At 31.8% G+C, this 26,328-nt stretch overlaps 2 protein-coding genes across 2 annotated transcripts in view; both read left to right on the top strand.

The window, feature by feature from the left end:
- The first annotated feature begins 201 nt into the window (after positions 1-201).
- LOC132740776 (uncharacterized) lies at positions 202-13,120 on the top strand. The gene is made up of 9 exons (XM_060728762.1): positions 202-1,067; positions 1,328-1,613; positions 2,650-2,758; positions 6,681-6,808; positions 7,329-7,432; positions 7,992-8,114; positions 8,763-10,245; positions 10,409-10,593; positions 10,687-13,120. The coding sequence occupies exons 1-9, from the start codon at positions 948-950 to the stop codon at positions 10,924-10,926; spliced, it is 2,778 nt and encodes a 925-aa protein (XP_060584745.1). The 5' UTR covers positions 202-947; the 3' UTR covers positions 10,927-13,120.
- A 325-nt stretch (positions 13,121-13,445) lies between these two features.
- The window catches only part of LOC132740779 (uncharacterized), a 37,438-nt gene continuing 24,555 nt past the window's right edge, over positions 13,446-26,328 (top strand). The window contains exon 1 of the mRNA XM_060728767.1: positions 13,446-14,798. The gene's annotated coding sequence lies outside the window, so the exon portion shown is untranslated. The remainder of the gene's footprint in view (positions 14,799-26,328) is intronic.

Raw genomic sequence — 26,328 nt, 5'->3', positions numbered from 1 at the left:
AAAATCTCTGGTGCCTTTAATACCTCCAAATATTTTCGAAATAAACAAATCTTCAACAACTGCAAAAATACCTCTCGCATGCTTCTTTTTAAAGAAGCAAACTTGTTTCCTTATTGGTCACTATTATTTCCTTTCGTGTATTATGAAGTGATATTCTTCCCGTGTTTAGGGTCCTCTTGGGCTCCTGGCCGCTTGTCCTTGTTGCTGTGTCGTGTGGAGTTTCGTTAATTGAACGCCACCTTTCCTTGTTGATCTTGTTTACCATATTTTCTTACTTTGAAACTGTTTAATCGACCTTAGAATAGTTTGTCTGTCTTTAGCTCCACTTGGCGTCAGTATCGGGGTTGGTTAACTTTTAATTCAGTTCTAATTTGGTATACATGTTTGTTGTCATAAAAGGTCTTCATTTCAAAGTGGTAAATTAACATTATATCACACCTGCTAGCGTTACAGACTGGTATTTTAACTCGAGGGAAACAGTTACCCGACAGTTATATCATCCCGTCTGTGATATCGATCATTTTCTAAAAATAAAAACCCATTTATAAAGACCATGTAACATATATTTAAAAAACAATGAAATAGTGTTAACATGGAAAATTTAGAAAATGTAGAATCATTGTTTAAATCTTGTTAAATAGATACTAGAACACTAGTTTAAGGAACACGCCATACAATGAATAAATAGCAGTAAAGGTCGTTCCTTATACTGTAGCAACGGATATGACACAAGATATATATAAACAACTTCAAGGACGTGTTTAAATGATTAAAGAAATTGTTTGATTCAGAACACTCTTTAAGGTTTAAAGTGGAAAGGATATTTTTAGAATGAAAAAATGAAGGATATACACGCGTCTATTGAAGGAGGGTTTACATTTATATGAAATTCATTTAATCTACGTTTAAGAATACACACTATTGTTTTCTCGCCAACCATTTTAACTATGGAAATACATCATTATTTACCTTATAATCAGAATGGCGGAGTTATGAAAATATCTGATGGCTGGGAGAACCTGAAGCGGAAACTTGATGATGACATAACTCAAGAGGTACTTGACAGGGTAAGATTTTAATCCAATAGTATTTAAATAGCAGGATTAAATTAAGTAAAAAAAACTCATATATAAAAACAGAACTTTATTTAATAGACCGCAGTATCATTTGAGAAATTTCGTTAACTCATTATTAAGAACATAGTTTGTTTCCATTTGAAACTTTTTTGAAAATATTTATTATGATTTATGTTTGGACCTCAGTGAAATTGCTTTAATCTTAGATGAAATCAGGCAATTGCTCTCATATGAGATATTTTTTTTTCCAGATTATCTTTCTCATTGATGATAAAATCAAAACAAACCCTGAAATCGAGACTGTCACGGATATCCTAAATACATTAGAAAACTCTAAGTCTTTCGAAGATGTATTGTCAATTCTTGAACATGTTTTCGGACATATGAACAATTATCCTGAATACGAAGACAAAAGTTTCTATCAACTTATAAGGAAATGTAGGCTTGTGAAAAGAAAATTTGGTTGCTCCAATATAATTGGACGAGAAAAAGAAATAAGAGAAGCAATCAAAGCTTTGGAGAGTTCTGATAACAACGGTAAAACTAACACATTTATTAACGTTTGCGATCTGTTTTTAAGGTTTAATTAAAGATACATGTTCTATTGATCTGGCAGTCATTATGCATTCCTACTTGTGATTCGATGTTTTAGCAACTGACAATTTTATTACATGATATTTAATACCCAATATTATAATACTTCAAGTTTGTATCGTCGCTTTTCATTTGATAATCCTGGCGTTTATATAGTTTTTTTATGTACACAGCTGAGAAATATCATTTTATGTCCCATATTATAAATTCGTTATAAAGAATACAGGAAGGTTATATGCCCTATATAAACGGTTGTTTACAAAATATTTGCTTAAAGCCGTTTAGTACCATAAAACATGTCAGAAATCTTTATAAATAATATTGTGTGTGTTTATTTCTTAAGTTTTTATTTCATGATATTAAGAATATATTTTGATGAAACATACTTATGGTGGCCGATTTGGAACGCTTTAGTGTGCGTCGTGTTGGTGCTAGCGACAACAGGACAAAGCGCCAAACGGCGCGTTATCCGACTTTCGTCTTGTCATCCTGTCACTGACGATGAACGCCAAACGGCGCGTTGTCATGCGGCGTGTTGTCACGATGTCAAATTGTCGCTCGGTTCAAATCGAAGAATTGGGTTATAAGCCAAGCGACAGGGCGACATCGCGACAACGCGCCGTACGACAACACGCCGGTTGGCGTGCTTCGCTAAAGACAGGACGACAAGACGACAGCGACAAGACGAAAAGGCAATAACGATATAGGTTGCGTTGTCGCTATCGACAACGCAACGCGCAATGTACCAAATCAGCCACCAAACATACCGACTTATTATAGCTAATTACAAGCTAAAGACAGATATAATGCATCTGTTTTTACTAATATGCTATATTGTTACACATTATTTGAATTTGGCACCATCTATTTACTTTTGTTGTGCTGTTTTTTGATTATATATTGAAGACAATACATGTAATCTCGTGTGGTAACATATGAATGAATTAATATTAAGATATTTTTTCTTAAATGTAATAAGGTTTATGGATATACGGAATGGGTGGACTTGGAAAAACATTGCTTGCAAATGAAATATCTGCACAGTTACATTTGTCTCGTAAAACTGCTGTAATCAAATTGGATTTAAAGTGAGTATAGATTTTTATGAATCAACTTTGAGTTTATTCTTCGTTACCGTTTGTCCCACTTTCTTATCCAATCAAATGCTTCAATTTATTTGAAATATATTGCATACACTATACCGGGACTGGTGTATGTGGAAAATAAGTTTACTTATTTTAACAGGTATTGACGTGGTATCTGGCAAATATGACGTTATGAATATGGGCGGAGTTTTAAATTAGACAATGAATGTAGCATGCGAATAAAGTAAACAAATAAGGAAGCGATTTCATACGGTTATCTATAAATCCCAAGCTTTTACATGTATAAAAATTATTCAAACAGTACATTCCCTATACCGTCATGGTTATAATTCAAACATTAGAAAACAGTTTGTGGCTGATCACTAAAAACAATAGACATGGAGTGAGAGAAATCTCAAAGTTCGAAACTAACACATATCTTTAAAAAATCATACAGAATATCCATTTTTCATAATTCCAAGACAAACTTTTTTCCACATTTTGTTAAAATCTCCACATTTTTAACAGTTGACTTTGACCCCTATACCCTCGTTAGTCAACTCGCGCATGCGTGGATCCAATATTCTGCGAAGTTCAGAAAAAAGGATCTTCAGTTTTAACAAAGTTCACGTGCATGGATTTTTCATTTCGAAGACACCGTTGTAGCCTTGCAGCAATGTTTAGTAAAGTTGTTGGAGGATAAAATTCACCATTTAAATGATTTTTCCTTTCAATTTCACAGATGAATCGTTGTAACCAAAAATCCATTTCTGCACATGAACGGAACTGCTCTATTTCAACGGGAATAGGATAACCAGGCTCTTGCTTAGTCTCTGGTTGTAGGTTGCGGTTTTCAGCCAACTCCCTGCAGATGCGCACTGCCCAGTTGTTGTTTTTCGTTTTATTATAGGGCACTGTATTTCTGTTTCTTCTTAATGTCATCAGATGTCAAAAGCTTTTCAGATCGGCCTGCAAAATGCAAATATCAAAAAAATCACTTAAATATGATTTTCAAAGTTGTTTTTTAATAATTGCAACAGCATTTTAGGCAGTTTAACTATGTTATGTTTGAATAATTTACTGTCACTACTTTGAGGTTTGGTGCTGGTTGGGCGTAGAAAAGCTGCGTGCTTGGTCATGTTAAAATTTGTATTTTCATTCAGATAATGATGCAGTTAGATATTGCGAGAATTCGAGAATATTTTTTTATAAAATATTTACCTGAGCTATTGCCTCTATTTTGCTTGTGTCTGCAATCAATATCAAGCAACCGTGACCACATCAGCACATTCGACAGGAAATGGTTCAAAAATATGATTCTTGCTATATTCATTATGTCAAACACAACCTGATCACAGGATTGTTACATGATAACTAATGATGTAAAAATACATAAAAACGCAAGGCTTTGATTGACAGGTCAGAACACTCGGACCATGTGTTGGCCTGTCAATCTATACTAGTTAGGGCGGGACTCGTATTACATCAAACGCAGTAAGGACACTTTGTAAGTGACTTATTCCACGAAAGTGGGTCAAACGGTAAGCCAGTTATAGTTCATATTTTAAAAAATATAGAACTTATTGCTGCGCTCCGCTACGCTACGCTTGCAATAAATTCCATATTTTTTAAAATCTGGACTATAACTATTACTTATTCTATCTAAATTTGTGTTCAATATAAATTCAGCGCTTGACATTTTTATATGCCGGAAAGAATTTCGGGCAAACAGGAGATTGACCTTTTATCAACCCCTCTATGCTATAAATAAACACAGGGAATGCAACGCCTTTTGCACACTCGATACACATTTTATCTAACTACACACGTGGAAAATCAATGTCAACAAACTAGTTTAGCAATTTCGATACACAATACAAAATTATTCCTTTTACAACCGCTGATATTTTACATCAAAGCATTGTATAATAATAAATTGGCAAAATTTAGTCAAATCAAATGTCAACAAAATATTTTAAATGACACTCCATGCGATTTGAGCGTGCAAAACGCGTTGCATTCCTTGTGTTTATTTTTAGTATAGAGGGGTACATTTGCCGTTATTTTTTTATTATTTGCTTATAGAATGACAATTTTCTGTGGTTATACCCCTTGCCGTCCGTCAGTGCGTAAGCAATTTGGTTTCCAGAATATAACTTTAATTCCATTTGGCCCACAGTGTTCAAACTTCATAGGATGATTGTCCATATTGGGTAGAAGGGGACCCCTATTGATTTTGGGGTCACAAGGTCAAAGGTCAAGGTCTTTATTCCCTTAAAACTGAAAACAGTTTACGGAGCATCACTTAAGTTCCAATTAGCCCACAGTGTTCACAATTCATAGGATGATTGTCCATATTGGGTAGAAGACCCGTATTGATTTTGGGGTCACAAGGTCAAAGGTCAAGGTCTCTATTACCTTAAAACTGAAAACAGTTTACGGAGCATAACTTAAGTTCCAATTAGCCCACAGTGTTCACAATTCATAGGACGATTGTCCATATTGGGTAGAAGACCCGTATAGATTTTGGGGTCACAAGGTCACTATTATCTTAAAACTGAAAACAGTTTTCGGAGCATTACTTAAGTTCCATTTGGCTCACAGTGCTCAAACTTCATTTGATGATTCCATATTGGGTAGAAGACCTCTATTGATTTTGGGGTCACAAGGTCAACGGTCAAGGTCAGTATTACTTTAAACTGAAAACAGTGTCCGGAGAATAACTTAAGTTTCATTTGGCCCACAGCGTTCAAACTTCATATGATGATTGTCCATATTTGGTACAATACTCCTATTGATTTTGGGGTCACAATGTCAAAGGTCAAGGTCACTTTTACTTTAAAACTGAAAACAGTTTCCGGAGCATAACTTAAGTTCCATTTGGCCAACAATATTCAAACTTCATAGGACGATTGTCCATATTGGGTAGAAGATCCCTATTGATTTTGGGGTCACAAGGTCAAATGTCAATGTCACTATTACAAATACTTCATCCTTACTAAAAAAAGAAAGCACTTTCGGGCATATAATGCAACGCCCAGCGGTGCTCTTGTTTATATTTGTCATCATATTTCATGTACAACTTATTCTTAAAGTATGATCCACCTAATGCATTAACTCCACTTTGAAGAGTATTCAAATAGGCTAGAACTACTGTCAGCTGTATTGTAACTGAGGGGCGTGGGTTCAAGCCCCAGAAGCGGCAACTTTTTCTTCTTTCTTTATTTTCTTTGAACATTATTTGTGTCTCTCATATCACTCTTGAGAAGAAAAAAGTGTTTCATTTTAATAATGAAATTATTATTGGTATTTATTGGCTAAGTTGTGCCAAATTCAAACAATCAAATATGGTACCTGATATTTTCAAAGTCTGATAAAATAAAAACTAGACGGTAAAATTATTTTATATTTGACAAGCGCAACCAATACACTTTTAAGAAAATTTATGCAAACTTTGAAAACAGCCCCTGATTTGAGTAAATGTTAGAGATATTTTGAATAAGGCCCTCCAAGTAGAAAGTTATCAAACAAGTACTTAAAATGGTTTCAAATATTTTGAGTAGAAACAATAATTCTGCTGGGTCATTTGTTAGCTGAATGCTATTATTTGTTTCTCAAAAATGTTTCACAATGATTATAAAATAGAATATTTAGAGTTTCTCATTTCTGAAAAAAAGACCTTCTAATAGCCAAGTTTTACTTAAGAAAAATCTCCATAACTCGTAAACCATACGGTAAACTTTGTTTAAATTTTGCATTCGTGTGTCTTTTAATGTATATAACTGACCTATGTTGTCAATTTTATAGTTCCTTATAGTGCCCATTAGGGGGCTCATACCTTAATGTATAGGAAATGTATTCAGTGACAAGTAAAAGATTTTTGTTGTCAACAAAGTTTTAACCGACGGATTATTCTTTTAAAAAGGCAGTTTAAAGACGCTGTTGAATTGATCAAAAGTCTTCTTGAAAAGTTTCAAGTATACTCAAGGAACTCCGAGACCAGTGCTTCTTTGACGAGTCAACTTCTGTCTCAGCTAGAAGTCAACAAACAAGGTGTCATGTATACCATACCTAATTATGTTCTTTATTGAAATACGCTTGAAGTAAAGTTTAGATTAATAAATATACAATTAATAAATATTTAAAACTATCTATTTCATATTACAGAAAACAGGAATAGGCTTAAAAATTACATGTGCATGCATAACAAAAAATATATCTTCTTTCCAAAATCTTTTTAAGTCCACATAACTTTGTGTTTAGATTTAGAAGTAAAATTGATTGAGATAATTTTGATTTGAACAATATAAATGTTTAAGGAACTCAAATACATTTTACTGTCATTAAAGATCTTTAAGAACATCATTCAGCTTCTTCTTGCTTGTAATATGATTATACTAGCTATAGGTATGTACAATTAGTTGACTCGTTGACATACTTACATACATAATTATACTTGTATGTTATATTTTATTTTACTCCTCTATCTATGTAATCGTATAATATATAAGGCAATCGCTCAAATTGATAGTTTACGTAAAAAACCGTTTTAAAAACAGCTTTTATTTCACAGACACGTGCATAATACTTGACAGCATTGAGGACGTTTATGACTTGGATCACGAAGAAGTTATTGACTTCTTGCACAGATGCTTTGCCACTTCAACAAATATGCCAGTAAGGACATCGTATTGTAACACTGAACTGTTTTAATTTAAGTATAGAAACTGTATACTGTTTTATTATAATTTAGGAGATCCTTTTTGTTTATTGATTCATTTTGGTTGTTTCTGTTCATGGTTTATGCAATGTTCAAGAAAACATGTTTGGGTAATCAGCATAAAGCACAGAAATGAATTCAAAAACTTGTTATTTGGCATATCGGTGTCAATCTTTTGAAATGCGTTTCATCCTTTTATTACATGTTTTATTTTTATTATGGATTCTGAACAATAATCACATTTTTTATTGTTTACGGGTCAGATACAGATTTAATCTCAGAATGAGGCATTTTAAAAAACTATTGTATCCGTTAGATTCAATTGTAGGTGTCATTGTATGGTAGATCATACCATCTATACACGTACACTCACACACACACACACACACGCACACACACACACACACACACACGCACACACGCACACACGTGCGCTCGCGCGTGCACACACGCGCACACACACATATTACCTTTCCCTTTTTGTATATTATTAAAAGTAATTATGTGTCATTTTAGATTAAATGGATTATAACATCAAGAAAAGATGCAGGCGTAAAATTTGACGGACTGAAAGAAATAGGACTAGGACCTTTGAATGATGGCAGTGCGGAAAAATTGTTCAAAATTTCAACAGGAAATGTAATTACTATTTTTATGAAATGATTTCTAATTTCCCTTTTGTAAAAGTAACTGTATCATGTTGAATTAAAAATGGTAACTAAAAGCCCAGTATTGTTCAAAGGCATATAAAGTCTATACAATATTTTCCCCAAAGAGAGGTCAAAGCTATGTTTAATTATATTTTGATAATTGATTTCGAGCATACTAGACGTTGACCACGTGCAAAAAGCAGAGATGAATGTGAAATAAATTATTATAAAAGAACCTAAATGTAAAAATATTTGTATGTTATCTTTAAAACAAAATACCACATTACTATAAGTTTTTGTGATGACAAAAACGAAGGAAAAAGTTCAACTATATAGTGAATGTGTCAATGAACATAGCATTGTTTAAGCCTAACGTGTCTGAAAAAAATGGTGTTCGTTTACCGATTTACTTGCTGTATAGAATCACTTCTGATGTGTTTTAGTTTCTTTTCACGAATTGAATAATTGCGCCATCAACATGTATACTCGTATTTGATCAGCGATAACAATGTTAGCATGTTTGTAACATATGTAATATTGATGGGTAAAATTAAGTGAAATAACATAAAACGTTAAACTACAATTGAGATGAATCAAAAGACGTAGATATAATATGAAATTAATGCTTATTTTTTAGGTTGAAGTACTAAATGAAATGCATCACCGTATCCTTCAAAAGACGGATAATAACCCACTTGCTATTAGACTTGTATCATCTGCTTTAAATTCTTACAATGTTGATGGTAAATTTGACAACTTGTCATTTCTGAGTTCACAACTGCAAACCAGTATGTACGAATGTATTGAATATGCATATATGTCCCTAACAGAATCTGAAAGAGCCCAACTGAATTTATTAACAGTAGTTGAAACCTCCTATTTCGACATAGAAATAGTTAAAGCTGTTTTAGAAAAAGATGACGAAGAAGCACTTCTCATTTTGACGACACTTATCAATCGTCAGCTTGTTAAAAGGATATGTTACGGACGCTATTGCCTCCATCACTTGATACTTGATCATATTAGGAATCGACCTGGTTACGAAGAGTGTTCAATGAAAGCACAAAATAACTTTTGTCAGCATATGATTGAAAGGTTAGAGCCATACGTGCAACAGGCAGATAAGGACTACTCGGAAGCTATAGCTCTAATTTCTAGCAATAAGCCATTTCTGAAAGTCCTATTCAATGCCCTAAGTATTCGCAAAAAAGATAGTAATCATTTACTTACAAGTGATGTAAGCAAAACTTTAATACGACTGCAAAAAATGGTTCCAATGACAAATAACGAAAAAGAAATACTTTATAGAAATATAACCATGCAAATACTTCCCGATGGAAGACATCATGCAAATATGTACTGGAAACTTGAGGAAATAAGGATGATGGAGGACAATAATAGGTTTACTGATGCAGAGAAAGAAATATCAATTATTGAAGAAACATTAAGAATGATACCTGAAGACAATACAAGCTCAAGTATTAAAGGAACATTTTGGTACATTAAGGGAAGATTCTTTCGTCTTAAAAAAGTTAAACAATATATCGATGCTATTGAGTGCTTTAAGAAGTCGCGTTCTATCAATAAGCGTATAGGTAACATTCCTGAATATACGGAAGCTTTAGATGCATTAGGAAATACATATTATGATATGGGAGATGATGAAACAGCTTTATATTATCACCAAAAAGCATTTGATATACTACAAAAGTATACATCAGACGAGTTTCATCCAGACTTATCTGTTTACGAATTTAATATTGGAACTATATATTTCTCAAAGGCTGTGAAAGAATATTCCATTTCCAAATACGTCACAAAAAATGCAAAAGAATACTTTGCGAAATCTATTCAGATTTTCGAGAGATCTTTGCAAAAGGATAAAACGATGAAAGTACACAAAATGCAAAACTATGCAAAAAAGTTATCCCTTATGGCAGAGGCACTGTTTTATATAAGTAATAGTGATAACGAACGTGCAGAAGCAGTTGGTATAATGAAGGAATCACTAAAAATAAAAAATTCTTCCTACACAAAACCTACTAGGAATAAAACGTTGGCGATTTTTAAAACAGGACAGGCCTTTTTGAAATGGCGAAGAATATTTCCACAAAACGAAAGTATGTATTTTCTTCTTAGATAATTTATAGAGAAAAACAACCAAATCTATTTTAATAGATTCTCATAGAAATGTCTCTGTTTCCTAGGAATACACATTAATTGCGCAATAAAACGTTTAAAGATTTGTTACCTTCTTATTTTTCTTATTTTTTTTTATTTCAGGCATTAAAAGAGATTTGTTGGTTGAAGCAACATCGTGTTTCGTAAATGTAATAAATGAAATCAAGAGCAACAGCAGAGCGCGTCTTGATGAAAAAGATACAGATCATCTCTGTGATATTTTAAAAAGAAAGATTTTAAAAGCTGTTAGTGAGAAAACCTGCAAATCTATCAAAAAATTTATTCAGGTATTATTTTTGACTTATAGACGGCAGTCGTATGAATCATGTTGTATTTAGTTCTATTTTACTATATACTTTTAATTCTTATATACTTTACAGCAATGTGCCTCGGATTCATCCTCAGAATCATCATCAAGTCTTGATCATAATGACAGTGATGAAGATCAAAACAGTAGTGATAACAACGATATTTCAAGTTCTGATGATGGCATATTATGTGCAGTACTCGAGAAGAAGAATGCTGCTCAATTTCAAGAGAATTTTTTCAGTGAAATAAGCAAAATGGAAGTATCTGGTAAAGTTTCCAGAAAGAGACGTCAATCATTTGATTCCGAGTAAAGTCAATGTAGTGCCGGGGTTTGCAGACAAAAATACTCAATGGGGTTTTCTTTTTATTCTGGTACAAGAGCCTATCACAAATAAAAAGATTATAAGACAAATAACAAAGAGAAATATTTTGCTTTAGACAATTCATAAATTACATGCATCTATTTTACAATTACAATGATTACAAAATATACATTATTAACATTTCACATTACAAATAGAATAAATATATACATACCAAATTTAATGTAGAATATTACTTAGAATATCAATATATATAATGTTTAAATCAGACGATCATAAATCTAGAAGTATTTTCAATAAAAAATAAATTCTTTACGAAAAACATGTTATTACTTTGAATACAATGATCAGTTGCTAAGAAATGTTAAATCTATCCAAGAGCCAATCTGCTTAAATTTTACCACTTTCACATAAATCAATCAACTTGCAGATCCAGTTCAATTACCTATAACAAAATGACAATAAGCAAAACATGAACACTAACACCACAATAGATTTTGTCTGGCCTTTAAGACAAATTACAGTATACATAATAGAATAAAAGACTTGATATTTTAAACCTTATCTGTATTTATGGTGTGCTTAAAATGTCATCACTATTCTTGAAAAAAGAGAAATAAAGAGAAGGAAATTATTACAATATCCCAAGACTTTCATGTTGTTTTGAAGGAAGAATTTGTAGTTTACGTGTAGTTTATAGCTTGCCAATTACTCAGACATTCTATGCATCATCATTATTATCTGTTTTGTTCTTCTGTACAATAAGATATTGTGAGCGGTTTAAGATGACGGAAGATAATTTTGTAATCATAAGATAAAAGAGAATTTCACTTGGCGAATAAGAAGTATCTAATTTACACAATATTGTTTTTAAGCTAAGTGGTGGAAATAACGATAGATGTTTTGCGCGCTTTATCCGGTTTAACCTCCCCAATTGTACTTTTGTGGCGTTCGTTCGTGATGTCCTTTAAATGTTTAATGAAGATGTTTTTATTTTAATTTTGAGTGGTAATTCTAGCAGGAAATGCTTAAGGATGATATTTTAGGATTGGTAATTTGTCCGCCTTGAAAATAGGTTAAATATTACTCTAGAGATCACAGATTTGTTTGTATTTCATTCAAAGGTGTCCAATGTTTTGTCAATAACACCTTGCAAAAGTTAAACATGGTTTAGTTTAAACATTTTTTATTCCTTTCAATTTTTTTACAAGATGCACAATGCAAATATATTGAAAAATACATAAAAATACATTTTGAAAGAAAAAGGGTTGGACCACATGTCCAAATAACATTAGTAATTCGGTCCGTCCCTAAAACATGGGTACAATGAGGCAAAACACTTGAACAAACGATAACATGTTTTTTCTTCAAGTCATAATGAAACTTGCTCAGAATAACAGTTTTGAAAAAAAACCTTTTGTCAAATTTGTATATGGGTAATCTAGGGTCATAAGCGAAGTCCTTGTTTCTGGGTGTTGTGGCGGTTGCGTTTATTGAACGCCGCATTTCCTTGTTGATCTTGTTTATCATATCTTAAGTAAAATATGAAAAAGGAGATCAATTTTGAAGGGCGGCATTCAGTGAACGCATCTGACAGCAGGACACCAAACAGGACGGAGTGAACGGTCAAAACGCGGAAGGCACGCCACAACAAACCATTCAAAATCGGATATTATAGAAACCTTCAAGGCAACAAAAGATAAAAATGAATTAAAAGACCTTCAAAAGGACATGGACGCTGAGGAGGGTGTAAATTGAAAAGAAATATAGGGGAAAGGGTAGATACTTACCGTAGACGAAAAAGAAGGGACACAAAAGTGTCAGCACAATATATATGTAACAAAAAACGAGACATACATGTGGACCGCCTTTGAACGGTAAGCAACATAAGCACTACTGGGGATTTTGAACTAGTTATTGGTCCATCAAACCTCACTCTTAGCCACGCCATGTTCCCTTAAAACGATACAATGAAAATAAAATGAATTCCCGCCAAGTGAAATACTAACACATGTTACGGTTACAAAAGGTGAAGTAAGTTAATCACAGAAATGATCATGTACATACATATAAAAGTAAGCCACATAAGAAAGGCACATATGAGATCGTATTTAAGGTCGCTCACTATCAATGGTACATGGTAACATACTTCAACATACTTCAACGATTTTGTGAATTAATGCTATTTTATTTTCTTTTCTTTTGTTTTATTAAGATTTTCAATACTTCAATAAAAAAAATGATTTTTTTATGCGTTGTTAATTTCAACTTTTCATCTTAAGTAAACTACATCCACCATTCGTGGGTCAGATATTACAATCAAGAAGTCCTTTTCATTTGGTTATCCTTTATTGCAGACATGCGTGTATTATTCATAAATCACTGCAAAGACATCTGTATTGTTTCTTCACAATTGAAGTATACATGCATATTTCATTTTAATATGGTTATATGTAACACATATTTATTAAAATAAAACGTATCCGTATCCATTACTTGTTTGTCCTTCATGAAGATTTTAAACTCAATATTTTAAAGTATAGTTTTATCTTATACTTAGATAGAACTATAGAACTAGTTATTTGTTCTATATCGATATTAAGAATCCTGCTATGAGTTTAGACAAAGAGCATCAACAGAACTACAAAAAGTTATCAAGTTAAATATTCTTAGAGTTGCAACATAACCATTTATTTTGAGAAAAGGTTCATAAGATTTTTAGCAATGATGGTGCGGATGATACGAGTACATTTGTATATATTGTAACCTTTGTCAGTTATTGTCACTTGCAACGTATATGACGGCCAGTTTTTATGGGTGTTATGTATAAGGCGTCAAGACTTGTTTCGTATGAAGATAGCTGGTGATGTCATAATTGAAGCCGAAGAGAGAGGTGGTACAAAGCAGGCAAAGACTGGAAATTGCAGGAGGTAAATTATCATCATTTTGTGCGTCAAAATAAACCCTTTAAGGGCATGCCTTGTGGCATGTCGGGGATCCGATAACGAAATATTGCCTTTTGTACCTTAACGGCCGAATAGACCCTCATCAAACATAGACTGCATACATTCATATTGACTCTTGTCGAGGAATACCAGTACAACCATGTACTAAGAGTGGCCACATTTGTTATTTATAATCAGCCTATACTCATCATAACGGCCAAATTAAGAGCACCACGTTGTTGTTTTTAATGTTGTCGATTTAACTGTTAAAATTCATACAAAGTCATTATAATGTAACGGTTAGATACATTCGTAACATGTTCGGATAATTTTCTGGCAAAATAGTACGTCTTAGATATCTGCTTTAACGTCTCAGATTTCACATTCAAAAACAAATTTATCAAGACCATTTTTTGTTAATAAATTGGCAAACGTTAAAAAAAGACAACGCTGTATGCACTATCAATAACTCACCCGTATTTATGTATTACAGACATTGCCTACAATATATCGATATCCTCTATTGATCATCATTTAAAATAAATTGTACAAGCCACAGTTTACCTGCGTGTTAGGTGACATGTTTAAACTTAAACGGAATGTATTCAATATAGTCTTTATCATATAATAAGTTTAATCAAAAGTTATGTAAACACGTTATCTTATAGTTTAAACACGTTGAGCGAAAAGTGAGTTCAAGTACATTTTTCCACTTAACACTACTTCCGCTTTTGGCAATGCTTTATTACTTTACAAAACATGTACTAGTAGTGTTAGTTCATATGCTAAAACAATATATTTGTTCCTGTGGATAAATAGGTGACAAAAAGCTCAATGTGAATTTTTTATATATCATTTTTAGAGAGATTGTTATAAAAAAACTTAAACTTAAAGAGAAAGTATTATTCACTGTCGGTAAGTCTATTTTACTTTTTCCATGTATATTCAACTTTTTGCTTTAAGAAGTTTGAAAATGAATTAAGTAAACGGCACGTAATTGTGTATTTTAAATATTGTAAGATATCAAGTTTCTGTATTTGATAAACATTTAAACTCAATACAAGAGACGTTAACAAGTTCGTGTATACAGATGATATTAATAACCATTTTTCGAGTATAATAATAGGTACATACGGAATATTATGTTTTAGTAGCTTTCTGAGCTACAAGCAGCGTTAGAGACCAAAGGTCGAGCGGGATATAATATTCCCCTGCTGCGAGTAGCTCAGAAAGCTTTAACAACATAATTATCCTCTTATTATATACCTACTAACATTCTATAAGTTATTTATAGCTGTCAAGAAATAAAACTAACGAATGACGGGTTAATTCGTATTTTTTTTAAATGAGGCCACGCCTTCAAAAGTTTTGGTTCCCGTTGTCATATGTTACGTTATATATACACAGCTAAGATGGGAACAAACGTGAAAAATAGTCCGGCACTTCCATATATGGAACCGTATTTGTCACTAGCATAATACGTATTTTTCTATCCGTTGAAGGGTATTCGCGCGTCAAGATTTGCATTTATTTTAAGGTGAAAATTTATAGGTATATAATACGGATCAAAAAATTACATGAAGTGATCACATAACACTAAAATCAATTTATACATTTAAGAAATTGAATAACTAAACTTATGAGACAATATTCACAACAATTAAAGTTATTACAGACAATATGATGGAATTAGATCATCATTTTAATGCGATGGACACTAGGGATGTTTGGGAAAAAATCAAGCAGAAACTTGACGATGAGCTGACACCTGATGAACTGGAAAGGGTTTGTTGTTGTTTTTTGGTATTAAATGACGAAACGCATTTATGTACGTCACAAAAAAAGAGTAAAAATTAAGTTTTATGTCAACATTTCAATTTGTTGTATCTTTGCCTGAAGAAGTTTTCTCTGTTTGATCATTTTCAAGAATAACAACTACACTTTGAAATTGAAGCCATTTAATAATAAATGACGGAAAAACATAAAATACAATGTTGATATGAAAGTTATCAAGCTAACATAAAATTGTGAAATGGCCATTTAATAATAAATGACATATAAACATATAAAACAATGCTGATATGAAAGTTATAATATAACATAAAATTGTATACAAAGCAAGCAAACATTTCTGAAAAATGTATATAAAATTATATACACACATATCCCGAAAAATTATCAAAGGTTGGGTTCTAAGAATATTGCCACAAATTGTGTAAAACAATATTCCCCCAACCAAAACTTCTTTAATGAAATTGACTAGTCATGTAAAAGGGGACAAACAAAATCATTCTTTAAATGTCTGAAACAATGCTAATGAAAAAAAGTTAAAAAAGAAAGCAAACAAGAATATTAAAAATATGTACATCACAAGATGATAACTAAACTACCTAATATAAGACAACATTTTTATTGGCACAATGGATTTTAATTAGCTGTATGTGTCAGAAGGCACCTTGTATGTCAGAGGCCCTTGTCCCCATGACATAAAGTAAACTTGTGACTGAAATAAATGCTGTCTTTATTAAAATTACCTTTTTAAAGTAAAGCTGTCTACTGATATCACCATATGTGTAATATCCAAATAGATCTTAAATTGATACAATTAAAATATAACCATGATGACATCTTAACCTAAAACATAAAGTTTTAATTTACCTCAACACAAAGGAATAATCATGAATTTAAAATTGAACATTATGTACATAACAAGAGACATACAAATTCTAATATCGTAATATGAACATATTACATATTATTGGCACAAACTTACAAGTGAGTGTCTGTGTTGGAAAACAAGTTTTTGTCAGAGGCCCGTGTCCCCATGACAGAAAATGATGTTGTGATTGTAATAAATGCCGCCATTCCTTGAAAAATACACAAAAAAGGATTATGTGCATTCTGGTGCAAGGATATTTAAGATTGAAAAGGAAAAGTGTTAAATAGCAAAAACTCCAGGTACTTCAAATTGGCACAATGGTTTAACAAATATATATTGTTTGAAAACACCTTACTGTCAGAGGTCCCTGTCCCCATAACATAACTTAATTTAGTGACTGTTGTTATGCTAGAAAAACACATGTTTACAAATTATTTGCATTATTTGTGCAAAGTTGTACATTGAGATCATATTAATTTGAAAGAAAATGGTATCAAAGCAGAATGACTATGGCTATATGTCAAAGGCCCTTGTCCTTATGAAAACAAAGTTAACAAATTATTTTTACAAATCTTGTGAATGCTGCTGACAATTAATGCATGTAAAACATATTATGCATTTGTTAAAGGACTGCTATCCATTTGCCATTAATTACACTTGTAACATTGGAATTCTTATATACTTTTTAAATGCACTAGATGACCATCTGCCTATAAGTTCAATCTTTTCTTCTGAAAAAACCTTGTTGTGCTGCAGTGGAGGCAGCTCCAATTCTAAAATTATGCCCTTTGTATTTTGTTGGGTCTAAACCAGCCCAGTTCAAAGATAATCTCAGTTGTGTGCTAAAAAATAGCCTAGAAACCGGAGTGCCATCCATGAATCCAAATAGTGGCCCAGTCGACGCTTTTCGTAATCGCAAATATTCATTTAAAGCACTAACTGGACAAATTAATGAACCATTCTGTTTAATGAATAAGACCTTAGCTGCTCCATGATAGTGTTTGTAAGTTGTCATATATAGTTCAAAACCTTGGATTTTAGAGTTAGAATAAATAAACTTAACATCAGTTATGAAAAGATTGTTCTCCGAATTTTTGTTTGAGACAGTAATTTCTCTAATGTGTAGAAAAGCATGGGAAGCTACCAAATACATGGCTTTCAACAATGAGCGGTGAAAATAGGAAGAATTGGTATATCTTAAGGAATGTAATAGTTTCTGTAAAATATCAGTTGTTATAGGAAGCCATTGATCTATTTGTTTCTTGTCATTGTTGTATCCCTGCAACGATTTTTTCACCAAAAAAGATGCTGTTGGGTCAGGCATTTGAAGTATTTTATGTTTATAACCAAAGGCTGAAATATATGTACACACAGTTGTTCCCCAGTCTTAATTTTTAACACACAACTGTGCAAGTCCCCATTTGTAGCAATGTGCTATAAACAGCAGTAAATGTGAAACTAACACGGGCCTTTATTACACATTGCAGACTTTAGTTTTCATTAACTATTTATGTTTATTTCTTTCAGAAAAGGTAGAAATTTTCATACTTACGCATTGTTGTTGTTCAATAACGGTTAAAGTAAATATATTTTACAGGTTATATTTCTCATTGACCCTACAATAAAATCATACTGGGAGAGGAATGGTGATATCCGTAGCGCAAAGGACCTCATTAATGCATTAGAAAATTGTATGTTTTTCGAAGACATATTGTCAACTCTCGAACATATTTTCGGATATACAAATCAGCATATATATGAAGGCAAAAGTTTTAGACAAATGATAAGTGACTACAGTCATGACAGAAGAAGGTTAGGTTGTTCAAATATCATTGGACGAGAAAAAGAAATAAGTCAAGCAATCGACGCGTTGACCAATACAAAGAACAAAGGTATATTTTAGCTCTAAGATCATAGATACGTTATTTCAATAACGCGATAAAATGACAATTTTCTTAAAGTATTAATTTTCATATTTCTTTCTTGTACATGTTAACATCAATTTCCTTAACATACTGACAATGGAAATTATTAACTACTTATTACTGTAGAATGTCGATATTGAAACAAACATACACGGATTTTCTGCTGTGTAGCATGTGTAGTTATATAAGTTGATTAGCTAGTTTAACCCATTATGAGCAAAATCATTCATCACTAATTTCGGAAAATAATGCAATTTCCCAATCACAGCCTAAATATCATGAAGTAATTAATTCAGCCTTTCCCACACTCTGAACCCAGACAAAAATGTAGATAATAATTTACTTTATCGCACAAGTGAAACCTAATAAGTAATACTGTTTACAAAATAATTAAAAATGATGCATGAAAAAAATATTCATGGAGATATCAAATGCTCGAACATTTTGCTTAAAAAAAATAAAATTTAGTCGTGAATTATTTAGTATTTATATGATGATGATATATTATTGCACACTTTTATTTTTATTTCAAAAGAAGGAAGATGTAGCATTATAAGCTGATTAGCCAGTTTATAATATATGCTATGCACATTCTCGATGTTAGGGACTTTAAAAGAATAAATTTGCATCTTGTAGAGTATACTCGTGTTTAGGTTATATCACTATTTTGTGAATTCTTGATTATTATAAATCATAACAACAAAACAGCCTGCAGGAGCACACCTGGGCTTATTTTGAGTTAAGACTTAAATCACGCAAGGTGCTATCACGCAAAGAGCTCCCTTGGTGGAAAGTGTTAAAACGGCGCGAATTTCACGAAAATGTAATGGAAGTCATTTTCATATTATTAAACAATATCAAGAACTGAACTATGGTAGTTGTATAATATGATATGCTCGTTAATCACGTGAGTTAAACTTAGTATAGACTTGTATCTTTGATACCAGAGTTTGATAGAATGCTTTGGCATGTAAACACGTGTTTTCGTAGTTAGTTCAATGGTGTTATGGTGATAACTGACCATCGGTCATTCAGTACAATCGTGGTCGGTAGTGTTCTTTTAAAAGCCGCAAGAAATGTTACAGTCAGTTTATAAAATGTCGAGGGCAATCTGCGAGATTTTATACCGTAATTGTATCAAATGTCGCGGCTTATAGAAACTCTCGAGTTTTGTGTCTCTTCTGTCGTAAAAAAAACGAAATAGTTTCTGTAAACATAGTATACTAAACTACACAAACATATGCCTACTTTAGGAAGTGGATTGAGACCATTATAATCCGTGATATTTTGGTTTAATGCATACCTTGCAAAAAGTCGAGTTTGAGCATTAAGCATCGACTTTTTATACCGGGAAATGTCTTTACGCAAAAGGTCGCGGCTAAAAATTGCAACTACTCGCCGCGAGACGTCTGTGAGGAACATAAAGTCGCAGCCTTGACTTTTGAAGAATTGCTATTATACATATGAAATGTCGCAGATTTCTTTCTGTTCTTCCATTTTTTAAAGACAAACGAGGAATAAAATGTAGAGTCAAACCATGGCCGAAGGGTCGCCAGAGACTTATATCAAATATAGCTCTGTGCAATGACCAGGGATTTAGGGGATATCTAAGCGATGAAATGTCAGTTAATTGTACTGCTATTGTCTTTATCTATAGTTATGAAAATAGCATCAAGTACATGTATTGAATGTAAGAGAAATTGCACGAAGTCTAAAGTGTACCCAGTTTTAGATACATGTAGTTCAAAAGTTATTTACCATTAGAACAATCAAACATTTGTAATCTAGATGGATTTAATTTCCTTTTTTACAATCTTTTTTCCTTGTTTTTATTATTTTCTTTTGTTGCAACAAAACTTAACATGAGATATAAAAAAACAATGCTTTATGACAATTTTACTTAAATGTTTTATTGTTACCGTAAGTTATCATATTTACAGCTAGAATGAAGTATCGCGCGATCATTGATGTCTTAAATGCGTTTTATGTTTATATTTATTATGTTAAAACCTAACTATTGCATTTAGCAATTATTTTCTCAACTCTAATCTTTCAATTTTGTTTCGAAATATTTTAGTTGTTTCAGTGCATAGTTAAATGTCTAACGCGCATAAAATCATGTTGCCTCAACTTATCTAAAGTCGGCGTACATAAAAGAATTGGGACATGACTTGTCATATTTCTCATCGTATATGACTTGTGTCCATGTATTATATGTATAGATGAGACTACGTTTAACAAAGAATGCATGTCATTATTTTCAGAAATGTGCAATTAATTTCTATACTCAATAATATAAGACAGTAGAAACAAGTTTCTATACTGATATCTATTGTAAATATTCCTTTTTACGGGGAAATAAACAAAAGTTGAGTTCGGTTTGTGACGATAGATGCGGGCAATGGTTCGCTGCAAAGATCTGATTCATAGGGTTTAACTTATTTTACACATTTTGAGATGAATATAATATGAATGAATGTCACTGACTTAGTAATAATATACAGACATAAATTATTACAAGGTAAAATATAAAAAATAATTCCATATGGTTATTATTTTTTTAAAAGGTATTTGGATCTATGGAATGGGTGGACTTGGAAAGACTTTACTTGCAAACGAAATATCTGAGAAACTTTTTTCTCGCAATACTACAATATTAAAGTTTGATTTAAAGTAAGTATATTTTATTGTTATTTCATACTTTTTTTATTTTTGCTCGAGATAATATCTTGCTTTGCCACTCGCGAATCTTTGCATTCATGAATTCATATTGTAGATGTGTTTTTTTTCTTCACAATTTGGTATTATTATGCCAATGTCAAAAGACGTGAGTTAAAATGTTTCAAAATATTAGAATAATTTTACAAAAAGATATGTTAAATAAACAAATTAGAATCAAGATATTTAATCTTGTTGCGTAATTAAACAATGGACCATTAATCAAGTCGACGCCTTACTCCACTGTAAAAAAGGTTTTAAATGACAAAGTTTTAAGGAACAATGGAAACAGAAGATAAAATTATAACTGTTAAGAAAAAATGAGGAATGTTTTATGATATTCCCTTGCAAAAGAAATTAAATCATTAAGATAATTGCGCACTGAAGTCCAGACTGCTTCGGCTCGATACTGGTTGCAAAGACTTATCACAGGCTAAAAGTCAGACCGATCAAATAATATTACGATTTCAACTAAATTTTACATAAGTCCGCCTGTATGAATATATTGCCTCTAAATATTCAGTTTCGGTAAATGCCATGCCGAAACATTTATGTCATAAAAGACAGAGTAACGAAAACAAATAAAGAACACAATGTAGAAACAATTTATTCACAAGTCATCAACATTTGCATTATACGAATTGTAATAATTGATATGATTGCGTATCAATTTGTCAAGAAATCGCACACTTTTGACTGCATTTTAATGCACATTTATTTCTTTGTATGCATATATTTTTTAAAACAATTTTTTTTAAAGTATTTTATCAGATCATGGAAATTATGTTTTGATATCTGTTTTCAGATATTTTTAATTAGACATAGCCAATTATAACTTATTTCCCTTTGGCTATGTGTTGATGATCATTCACATTCATTTTTTCAACGGTTACGAGATAAACCTTCTTAAATGAACTCCGCTCCTCCATAGGAGAGAGCTGGAAATTTGCTCAAGTTTCAAATAACATTAGATATATGTTTAGGCGCAAAATTTTAATTAGTTCGCTCACTAGTTTTTTTTTAATTAGTATTATTGTTCTTAGCTATGAAAAATGAACCAAATATGAAAAGCGTTTAACGCATTTAATTCAAACATCGCTCAAAACGGGATTTTAATTTAATATGTCTTGATCATTTTTGCATGCCACTCTGTTTTAAGTGCCCAAGTTGATATATTTAAAAATCGTTTTTTTATGTTTTAAGGCTTTTGGACTTAAACAGAGTTCCTTTCTTGATTCCAAAATAGTGGGAAACTAATGATACACGTTTAAAAAAACGAAACAGGAAAGTGAATGCTGTTCATTTTCATTCCATTAGAAACTTTATGGTATCCATATAAGACATTTATTTCTTTAAGTGAATCTTCAATTACAATATTCTTTAATATAATGTTGTTGTACATTACCTTCTAGCTCATTACAGTTATAAGCTGATAAAGAATGCACTTTTAATTGGTTAACTTGGTTTTTTGTTCTAAACTCTGTAAAATGATCAACCAATTCATGTTTATGCTTTAATGAAAGCTGCCAGGCTGTTTGCCTCAATATCTTGTGTCAAGTTTACATCCTTCTTTGGAAGGTAGCAATATTATATCACTAGTCAGGACGTGCTTGTGCATATTGTAGAGGGTATATTTAAAATCAAAAATAATTTATTATATCACAAACTAAAATAGTTTGTGTAAATGATTTCTAGTTCAGTTTAAGATATGACAAGGGAAGATCAAAATACATTTAACATTATTCATGACTTTATTTAATGCAAACATGTATCATTTGTAAACACTGATTTTGTTCATGATTTCTAGCATAGTTTTCATTGATATGGTAAAAAAAGGATCAGATTTATGTGTACTAAACATTACAATTTTTCATATTTTTTTCACTAAATTGGTTAACATCCGTACCCGGCTTACAATTCAGTTGGATGTAAATGTAGGTAAAAGATTTATTTTGATACAACTTCGCAGAAAACTGTTTAGGTTTTAACATGACAAAGATTACACGCTACCTAGCACTACAAAAATTTGATATGAAAGTACTAAAAGATGTCTCGATCACTTCGTTCTTGAATATGTTTCTATCATTTGAAAATCATAAATATAGACTTAACGAAAATTTTAGACACCACGATAATTGAATTTTGCTGGTATAAAAGCATTTTATCAATTAAAAAAATCTGTTCACCAAACAATACAATGCACTAACCGCGACCTAGAAAACATATGTTATAGATCAATGAATTACATAGGTCTATACACTTATCAATTACATCATCCAACATATAGGGATATACAGCCAAGTACTTATTTAACAGAATATATTTTATCTTCTGTTAACGTAACATGAATGGCACTAATTTTGACTACAAACCATTTTATGAATGTAAACATGTGCACGGATATAGACATTGTTGACGTCATATTTGCAGATGTTGTTACGATATGTAACATTGTCATTGGCATTGGCAAGTGACATAGTCTCTTCAATTTTTTTGTCTCTTCAAACTGCTCGTATCCTTTGCGTCAAAATAAGTCTTGTAATATTTTAATATTTTTGTGTGATGACTATTTTTGTAGATTTTTATGTAGTACAGATAAAGTATATAAGTTCAATGATTGTCGTTTTCAAAATTAAAATGCTGTTTTATAGACAGGTAACAAAGTTTGTTGATTTCATCAAACGTATGCTTGCAAAGTTTGAAGTCTATACAACAAGCTGTGATACTATGGCTTTGACGAGAGAACTTATGTATCAGCTAAAGAGCATTACATGTGGTAATATTCATTATTTTTAAATTCAGTTTATAAATTAGATGTTGAACATGCACATTTTGTTTTTAAACGCAAATATAATTGAAATATTAATATTAGTATTGTTACATTTGAATATTTTATCGTTTTATTTATAACCATTACTTTATCTTGTTGCCATTTAAGTATCTTTACCGGTATATTGTATATATTCAATTATATATTCAATTTTTAATAAACATTAATAATTCCAAATTGAATTTATGAGTACTTATACAAAGCCATTAAGTTAATGATTAATTTGTAATTTTGTCATTTTTCAAAACAAATTTACTTCCTATAAGAATTCTGAGACTTCATGTCAATAGGCAATTAGGATTTATCAAACGAAAAACTGTTAGAAATACTTGAAAAAAGACGTTGTTAAAAACCAATCCTTTATCTACATGCTTAAGACCGCTCCTTTATATAAATATGATTTAAAATTTCACAATTATCTTATTTGAAACTATGATTATGCCGATTTTAGGGACGTGGACGTTAACTTTCACTTATCGTGACCGTCCATGAACATTATCTATCAGACTGACATACAGTTCCAATTTAAATTTTTCGGCTTTTTGGGACAATGTATATTGGTCCCTTTTTTATTCTATGAGTGGTTACCATATTTTTCAATAAAACTTGCATATGATAACAAAATTTTATCTAAATGAGTTTATGTCTTTATAGGGATATTATAGGCTTAATAACAAAACTTTATTAAAAAAAACTATTTATTAAGTTACTATATAACTTGCGCATGTTTAATTTAAGAAAAATTTAAAAAACATTTACTTTTCTTTCACATTTTTTTTCCCAAATTAAAAAAGAGTCTATTTTTTTGGGTTCAAATAAAAAAATCAAAAAATTAAAAAAAATTAAAATTTTTCAGTTGTTTAAAGGGTTTTCCGCCCAAATTTGAAAAACTCCCAAATTCAGAAAAACAAGGGCCCTGAATTAAGACATACTTTAATTTTTTTTAATCCCAAAAAAAAATTTTAAAATTTTGTTTTGGGATTAAACTTTTAATATACTATATTGTATATCCCTTTGAAAAATGAAGCACGCATAAATAAACAATTATTTCTCCCATTAAAAGATAATTTACGTGTGTGTTTAAAACAATTATCGTTTTTTTGTTTTAAACCCAAAAATTATTGCAACAAAGGGGAATCCTTTGGGCCATTTTTTGGATGCCCGTCGCTTTTTCATTGGTCGACACACGACAACGCGAAATGACATAGCGATATTGTCGCATGTCGTTTGCAATTGTTGTGTGTCGACCCCCAAACAAAACCGCGACATGGGACATACAATATGACATTAGAAAATGTCGCTTCGGATTGTCGAGCGTCGTTTGCGATTGTCGAGTGTCGTTTGATAATGTCGCCGACGCATTTGCAGGGTCGACACACGACAACGTGAAGTGACATCGCGACTAGCGAAGTGACATAGCGACAATGCGATACGACACTCGACAGTGCGAAGTGACAACGCGATTTATCGCGCTTTTATAGGCGATATTTTAAAGTGGATATCGCGACATTGTCGTTTGAATTTGTCACCGTCGTTTGAGATTGTCGGGTGTTACTTATTGATACTGCTATGTCATTTCGCGTTGTCGTGTGTCGACCGTGAAAACGCGACGGCGACATTATAAATGGCCCCAACAGGATTCCGTATGCAACCTTAATAGTTCTCTTTTTGATGAACCACAAATGTATTTTCTTTCAAGATACATGTATAGTACTTGATAACATCGAGGATATGTATGAATGTGAACGTGGTGAAGTAAATGAATTTGTGAAAAGATGTTTCGATAGTCCAGCAAACATGCCGGTAAATTATACATTCAGTGATACGAATAAGTTCGGAAATCTAGTTTGTCAATTTGTTAAGATTGAGTACTTTGTTGATATACATGTATAATAAATGCATCTTCAGTTATCTAAATATATGAGAACAGCAATAATGTTTTATATGTTTATTTTCATAATAAATAGACTTTATTTGGTGATCAAAAAATGTGAATTGTTGATTGTCTTAAAAACTATTTATCACAAAGTCTTTATATTTCACATAGTAATTGGTCACAGCTAGAACATGAGTCTTATTGATTTTGGGATCACAGGGTAAAATGTCAAGGTCACAGGGACCTTAAATGTCAGAATGGTTTCCGCTCATTATCTTGATAACTATTTATCACAAATTCTTTATATTTCACATAGTGATTGGTCATAACTAGTAGATGACCCCTATTGATTTTTGGGTCACGAGGTCAAAGGTAAAGTGCACAGGGGCCTTGAACGTCAGAATGGTTTCCGCTCATTATTGTGTTTAGTATTTATT

Source organism: Ruditapes philippinarum, unplaced genomic scaffold, assembly GCF_026571515.1.
Source record: "Ruditapes philippinarum isolate M1 unplaced genomic scaffold, ASM2657151v2 ctg6301_1_1_1_1, whole genome shotgun sequence".
NCBI lineage: Eukaryota > Metazoa > Mollusca > Bivalvia > Venerida > Veneridae > Ruditapes > Ruditapes philippinarum.
The sequence above is the reverse complement of the archived record's forward strand: the minus strand, read 5'-3'. Positions and strand labels throughout refer to the sequence as shown.

Bases quoted from the DNA above. Each gene is read 5' to 3' on its own strand.
- LOC132740776 (XM_060728762.1), top strand. From the start codon at position 948: ATGGAAATACATCATTATTTACCTTATAATCAGAATGGCGGAGTTATG. The intron at 2,759-6,680 runs GTGAGTATAGAT...TCTTTTAAAAAG, and splicing joins GTAATCAAATTGGATTTAAA to GCAGTTTAAAGACGCTGTTG. The intron at 6,809-7,328 runs GTGTCATGTATA...TTTATTTCACAG, and splicing joins GCTAGAAGTCAACAAACAAG to ACACGTGCATAATACTTGAC.